This window comes from Scomber scombrus, chromosome 11 (genome assembly GCF_963691925.1).
Source record: "Scomber scombrus chromosome 11, fScoSco1.1, whole genome shotgun sequence".
Taxonomy (NCBI): domain Eukaryota; kingdom Metazoa; phylum Chordata; class Actinopteri; order Scombriformes; family Scombridae; genus Scomber; species Scomber scombrus.
In genome coordinates, this window is record NC_084980.1 from 24,921,171 (window position 1) to 24,928,782 (window position 7,612).

At 38.0% G+C, this 7,612-nt stretch overlaps 1 protein-coding gene across 1 annotated transcript; it reads left to right on the forward strand.

Annotated features, from left to right (window-relative positions):
* Positions 1–369: 369 nt before the first annotated feature.
* On the forward strand, positions 370–6,995 carry mettl17 (methyltransferase like 17). The gene is made up of 14 exons (XM_062429095.1): positions 370–535; positions 1,010–1,151; positions 1,781–1,930; positions 2,022–2,109; positions 2,472–2,553; positions 2,986–3,059; positions 3,159–3,253; positions 3,354–3,424; positions 4,137–4,244; positions 4,374–4,442; positions 4,546–4,596; positions 4,691–4,783; positions 5,789–5,991; positions 6,544–6,995. Exons 1-14 carry the CDS (start codon positions 467–469, stop codon positions 6,635–6,637), a joined length of 1,389 nt encoding a protein of 462 aa, XP_062285079.1. The 5' UTR covers positions 370–466; the 3' UTR covers positions 6,638–6,995.
* The last annotated feature ends 617 nt before the right edge of the window (positions 6,996–7,612 follow it).

Here is a 7,612-nt window from a genome sequence, read left to right on the forward strand (position 1 = left end):
AATATTTTGCTTTTTTTTTTTCTTTTTTTTTTTTTTTAAAGAAAAAGGGCTTCAATTCATTTTATTGGTATTTCTTACAGGAGTACCTCTATCTAGATGGTTTATTGTAGTAAAGTTATAATATGTATTATATATTATTTATAGGTTATTATGCAATCTTTTTACTGCTCTGGCCCCCTAGAGATTAAATTGGGTTTTATGACAGTGGCTCCTGATTTAGTCCATGTAATTCTTAGATGTGTTGAGCTGCACCTAAAATAAAAGCAGAGTGATTCCTCCTGTCTGTTCTCTCACCAGTAGGAACTAAACTTCAGCGGACAAAGGTTCCGCCTGAACAGATACCCGGAGTTATTTTTGCTGAAGGTTTCCTGAAACACTAACGTGGACCGGTGTTAAAGGAGGTGTGGATGATATTTAAAGTAAAAAACACTATAAAACAGGACGAGGCTGTTTTATAGAAGAAGAAATGGCTGCTCAGAGCTACAGAGTCTGTGTTGTCTGTCGGACAGCCGGTGTTGTGAGGCAGGTGTGCAGGGTGAGTGCTGTTTGTGGGGGTCCTTGAACGCATCATCTTCATCTGCTGGAGGTCAGACAGAAAATATGAATAAATATCTCTGTTCATATTACAATTAGACAACATTAAACTCTAACATTTCATTATCAGCCAACTTCTTCTCTTTGTAGAGGCTTCGTTTACATTTTCTTTGTTTCTTAAGATGTTTCTTGCCTATTTTTTGGCTGAATTGTACCTGTATAATGTATTTGTCAGTGGTGGAAAGTAATTAAGTACATTTACTCAAGCACTTTTAATATACAACACATTATTAAAGATTAAGCCAGTGATGTTTTTTTTAAAAACAGTGTGTAGTCAGGGTCACATTTCAGATGTCTATGAGTTGTTAACAGCTCCACCAAATAGTGATCTGATGACCCTTTGGAGGGACCTGAGCCCTAGGTTGCGAACCACTGGACTAGACTAAACTAACTTATTTTTTCTTTCTATCTTCAGGCGATGAGTGCAGCTACAAACCCACAGTCTAAAGTAGATTTCCTAAAAGGAGAACCACACAGGAAACATCCAGGTGTGACTAACCTGAAGATCCTTCATCTACCTGAGGAGCTCCAGATGGCTGCGTGCTCAATAATTCACAGTAAGTTCAGTTCTGGATGTGAATGCGAATGTAGAGGTGAAATAATTAACAATAATAATAATCATGACTTTATTTATATGGTACCTTCCATATTAGAAATGCAGCTTTACAACAAAATAAATTACATACATCATGTACTTCACATAAAAGCGTGAAAAAAAACCCAAACGTAAATGTAACAGGAACATTAATAGAAATAAGATAAAATAAAGTGAAATTGCAATACATAGAATTAGTTTAATTCAAGTAGTAGACCGACAGAAAATGAATTACTACTATTTTGATAATTGATTCATTGTTTTGAGTAATTTCCGAAAGAAAAAATGCCAAATTTGTCTGGTTCAAGCTTCTTAACTGAATATTTTCTTCTTAATTTACTCATGTATGAGAGTAACAACACATCTCAGGCTGCATTTTGAGCTTTACAAAACAGTAATTGGCATTTTTTTTTACCATTTTCTGACATTTCATGGGTCAAACAACTCACTGATTAATCAAACAAATAATCAAGAGATCAATTTATAACACAAACAATCCTTAGTTGCAGCTATGAGTTCATATACCAAATGTGTCTGTGGCGTTAAAGGTCCTGAAATCTGTCACAATGCTGTGAATATCTCCACCTGCAGAAGCTCAGGTGACGCGGCTTCCAGCTCGCGTTCTCGGCCTCACCAACTTCCTGTGGAGCAGGAAACGAGCGGTCGAGGATTCCACTCTGAGACAGAAAGCTATGAGTCTGGAGAAGAAGCTCTGGGAGAAAGAGATGGAGAAGAGAGGAGGTGCGTAGAGAAGGAACATTAAATTAATAGAAATTATATTATAGAAGTGTTTATGTGCTGAAGATAAATAAACGTGTGTTTTATATTTCAGACATCGATGAGCTGGCGCTGGACGACCGCATCAAGAGGAAAGTCGTCTCAGAGCTCAAAAAAACAACATATCACTGGACTCCTATGAAGTAATAACAACTTTTATCTATAGTCTTCATATCATTGCAGATTATTCATGAATTTCACAGCTTTTTTTCAGATATGCTCTAAATTAATTATACACATTTCTAACAATGATACAAGATACAAGTCTGATTTGTTTCAGCTGACATTTTTTTTTAACTTATAACATTATTATTTTATACACTTAAACTACATTTAAAATTTTCATGCTGACACTAATCCTATAAAAAGCTGAGTCACCTCAATAAATCAAACTCTGAACGAACCCAGAAGTGGAAAGATGGAGTTTCTACAGCTGATGAAGTCTCCTGTGTGACTGTGTGTGATGATGATGATGCTACATGCAGCTCACTCTCTGTTTCTCCAGGTATGATGAAGAGTTAGGCGTGGTGTACATGGCTTCTCGGCTGGCCGGGGGCTACGCAGCAGTGAGGAGAGCTCTAAATGAGGTAAAAAAGCCCTGAAAACGTAATAATTTGGCTGTTTTATATATATATTATTTTTTTAGTTAATTGCTGTTTGTTTCCTTTGATATTATGTAAATGTTTTCATGTGGGGTTTCCTCTGCTGAACTGAGACTCCATAATGATCATGTCATAACTTGCCAACATATATAAGAAGCAGCCTATAGGCGAACATTTTGTACTTTAGGCTTTAATGGCTGAAACATTTTGGCATATTTTAAACTATGACTAAGTAGCGATGAAAGCTTTTTAAATTTATCACCTAATTTAGAGCCTCAGATATTTCTTCTGATTTAACTGATTACACCAGGACTTTCCTCTATGACTCACTTCATCTAGACACACACTTATAACTGTAAAGTTTGGAAAAGAAGAGAATTATAAAAGTATTAAATGTTTTTTTTTCTATTATTTCAGATAAAGAAGAGAAAACCCTCTTTCGCCCCTCAGACTCTCCTGGATTTTGGTTCTGGGCTTGGATCGGTCGTCTGGTTAGTTGACGACAGTGGTGCAACATAACGAGAGTTTTCATATTAATATATTATAACGAGACGAGTGTAAAAGTTTATTCTTGTGTGTACTTCTTGCAGGGCGTCTCACTCGTGTTGGGGCGACTCTCTGAAGGAGATGGTGTGTGTGGACAGCTCGGCGCCAATGAATGTTCTGGCAGAGCAACTTCTCAAAGGTGCAAATCTTTATTTTCATTTTGAATTTACCCTTTTAGAGTTTTTATCAATTGCTTCATCAGGAGGTTTAAACACCTGTTTTGGTTCTTTGTCGAGCAGGTGACGATGAAAGAGGAGAACCGCACTTCAAACAAGTCTATTTCCGACAGTTCCTCCCCGTCTCTCCTAAAGTAAGACACACTTTATTTTTATTCCAGCAATATTTTAAAAATCACATTTTTCCTCGTGAAGTAGAAACAGGAAGCCTCTCCCACACACTTCCAGCGGGTCCGTGAACTTATGAGGTATATACATACAGAGAAAATACGATATACGCTGGGTGGCTCTGTAGATAAATGTTATAAGGCATGGCAGCCTTTTCTGACATATATAAAACACTAAAACTGTGTGCTCTCCCATAAGATAAGATAAGTTATTTCTTTATTAGTCCCACGGTGGGAAATTTACATTATTGCAGCAGCAAAGTTGACAGTAAAAATAGAAATAGCATCAACAAAAAGAATAGAGAACAATAAATAATAAGTCAATACAAAAGCAATAAAAACAATAGTAAGAAAAAAATAGCAGCATTGGGTACAAATATACTATAACATAACTCAAATCAAAACATAGTATAGATGGTATAGGTGCTAAACCCAACAGAAAAGTACAATTTGATCAGTTCTTCCACTGCAGGCATAATGCACGACATACAACGTCGGTCCAGTGTTGCAACGTGAGGCTATGTGACTTCTTGGCAGAATAAAACACATTTTTTGACTTTTTTTTCTCATAAATTTGCTTCGTTCAGTTTTGTGCTGGGAACGTTTTTATGTTGTTTTTATGTTGCACAAATAATTTCAAATACATGAAGCTCTGACAGTCGTGTGTTTCTTCTCTCAGGTGCAGTTTGACTTGGTGGTCGCAGCGTTCACACTGTCAGAGCTTCCTCATGTGAAGGAGCGAGAAGAGGCGGTGATTACTCTGTGGAGGAAAACAAGCTCGTATCTGGTGGGTTGAAATAACAACTAAACATTTATCATAGAAGTCTCATACTTGAATATTTCTTTAGTGGTGTGTATAATATTATTGTCCTTGTGCCAGATGACAGATAGTTTACTTAATGATTTATTATTCTAGGTGTTGGTGGAAAATGGGACCAAAGAGGGACATCAGATGCTTATGGAGGCCAGAGACACTTTATTGAAGGTATTTAAATACAGCAGAGGAAATAGCACTTTAAAACTGTTGTGTGATTAGTTTTACACACTTAATTTAAAGCAGATTGATGATTTATAATCTGTAATTCCAGAAACGAGAGAAGACCGTCCTGGACAGCAGACCGGCTTCAGTGTTCGCCCCGGTACGTTTAAATCCCAGCTGGTTAAAATTTGTTTAGAAAAGAGCAGCATCACACTCATTTTGTATATTTCTCTTTACCATTTTGTGTTTTTTAGTGTCCGCATGAGCTGAAGTGTCCGAAGATGGCCCGAGAGCCCACCAACCCCTGCAACTTCAACCAGCTGTACCATCCTCTGCCTCTCTCAGGGGTAAGACGGCAATTCGCTTATTTGTTGGACTTGATTTTGGAATATAACTTTAGGTCCCTTCCCTTTTTTTATTAATATTTTTGAAAGACAGTAGAATAAACATATCATCATACAAAAATGCAAACATACATAAAAAGGTCACTGTCCTCTTTTGAATGAAAATATACACATTAAAGAACACATTAAAAACAAGAAAACAGATCAATAAAAAACCAAACAAGTGTCTTACATCTATAATTTATATTTGACCTATGAGTTGACCAATTGGTTGCATCTATTACATCAGTTGCCCCTTATTTAATCAGACATCCCCTCTATTAATTTAAAAGAGCCCCAGACTTGATTGAAAATATCTTCTTCTCCCCATCACTCTGTAAGTTACTCATTCAAATGTCGCCACTCTTGTCATTAGTTCGATTCATTCCTTAAAACAACACAGAGTAGACGACTTCCAGTGTCTCAGTATTATTCTACATCCTGTTTTAGTTGCCAAACGTTCCCATAACCTCTGTCTTCCAGTCAGAGTGGTAACACACCCAGAATACATAAAGCTGGGGACTTAGTAAAATGTACTTTACTGAACAATTATTATAAACAATTTATTTAGGAGAGTAGTAACCCATTCCCACAGGTGTGAATAAAACATGTGTACAAGAGTACAACTTTCTCATATCTCCAGCAGGTGTCACTGTCCTTCAGTTTTAGTTTGGTTCCCTGTGCGTCTTCCATTTTTTCTTTCAGTATCAACAATTTCTACATAAATTAGTCAGCAGACAATCAAACTAAAAAAAGAATCAAAAATTGAAACTGAGATTCACAAAATGTGGCTCCTCGGTTACATTTCTGAGAATCTGGCAATCTATTTATAGACGACACTCTATAGACGACACATTCAGAAAGGTGGGGGAGTTAGAAGCTTTGCTGAATGTAACACTTACTTATTGTATCTATTCTCAGTGTTTTTAACGCATCTCAATCCTGGATTTTTGGCTTTTTTTCCCCCAGCACAACGACCGTCAGACAGAGAAGTTCAGCTACCTGATTATGACTCGGACAGACCCGACAGAGGCAGAGACAGAGACAGACGATGTGGACTGGGGGAGGATCGTAGCTCCTGTGCAGCGCAGAACAAGACACGTCCACTGCAGGATGTGCTGCCCAGACGGACAACTACAACACCTGGTGGTGACGGCTCGAAAACACAGCAGGTGAAGCTCCTGCAACACACACACAAACACCATCTAACTCATCAGAAGCTGCATAAGTTCACTGATTTTGATTCAGGATTTGTTGCTGTGTCCTTTTATCTATTTGACCACAAGTCTTGCCTGCTTTTAGTATCATTTTTGAATGAACTGCGAACATGGTGTCAAATTCTTACCAGCATTTGGCCTGTGACAGTTTTTCAGACTCTATCAATAATAAATATGATCAGTATGTATTATAGAGATTTTATTTGATTGTCAATTAACAGAAAATGTATCCAAAAAAATCCTAGAAGTCATAAGTAGTATCAGCACTGATCTCCCGATTTGATTCACAAAGTCCAAAATCGATGATGTTTGATTCATGATTAAATCACTATACATTGTGTAAAGCGCTTCTCAATTTATCCTGAGAAATTAAATTATTACTGAGCATCACACAGACCTGTAGTCATGTTACTGTTACGCTTAAATTTATCACTGAACTATCTCCATGTGTTTTCCGACTTTTGTGGTTTCTGATCACGACTTTTGTGTTTCCCGGTCTTCATTCAGAGACGTGTACCGCTGCGCCCGGAACAGCGACTGGGGAGATCAGCTGCCCATCCCTCAGCAAGTCGAGGAAGACGTCCAAAGTGATTCGGAGTGATGATTCAGCAAGGAAGAAAGAAACAGACAGTCATTCTGTAGACTTTTGAAACAATGGCAACGCCCTGAAACTGAAACTGTGATAAGACCCCCGTCTGAAGCAGAATATCTACCTTAAATCATCTGGTACAAACCAGTGGGATGCAGATATTCCACCAGTTTTTTTCATTTTCTCCAGATCTCCTTTGGTTAGTATGGTTAACATATTCAATATTAATTCTCCAATGTCAGACAGATCATGTTGAACTGTTTCCGTCTGTCCACACTGACACTTCCTGTCTGGATGCTTCCTGATCAGGGCCAGCCCACTCTTTAACCCACAGTGTCCAAGTCTCAGCCTCAATAGCTTGACCTCATCCTTCCTTTTTTGAGTTACGGATGGTTGTATTGAATAAAAGTGTATTCCTTTTTGTTCCCTATCCCACTCTTGCTGTCATGACTTGATGATTTTTTTCCTCCATTACCCCGAGCCCAATAGAGATTTGAACCTTTTCCTTCTGGATTGTGTTCTTTGCTATTTGATCTGCTGCTTCATTCACCCGAATTCAGACATGTGCTGGTATCCACATGAAACACACACTGCATCCCAACTTATGAATTCTTAGTACAGCCAGTATTATTTCTGTTAAAATGTCTGGTCTAGCCTTGGACTTACGGTTTTCTATAGAGTGTAACGCTGATAGGGAGTCACTACAAATTACTGTCGACTCAGATCTTTTCTTTTCAGTCCACCTTAGAGCACAGAGGATGGCAAACAGCTCTGCTGTATAGACTGACGTCTGATCTGGAAGCCTCCACCCATTCCCTTCTTTAAGTTCCCAAACAAAAAACCCAAATGCTGCTCTTCCTGTAGAAGTGTCTCTGGAACCATCAGTAAAGATGTGTAAGCTATTTCCCCACACTTCCTTTTGATGCTCAAGAACCATGTTATGTAGATCTACTACCTGTTCTTTGATATTGTTTAGGATGCCCAGGT

Excerpts from the sequence above, each read along its gene's own strand:
- mettl17 (XM_062429095.1), top strand. The coding sequence starts at position 467 with ATGGCTGCTCAGAGCTACAGAGTCTGTGTTGTCTGTCGGACAGCCGGT. Across the intron at positions 536-1,009 it reads TTGTGAGGCAGGTGTGCAGG|GCGATGAGTGCAGCTACAAA; the intron begins GTGAGTGCTGTT and ends TTCTATCTTCAG. Across the intron at positions 3,425-4,136 it reads TCCTCCCCGTCTCTCCTAAA|GTGCAGTTTGACTTGGTGGT; the intron begins GTAAGACACACT and ends TTCTTCTCTCAG.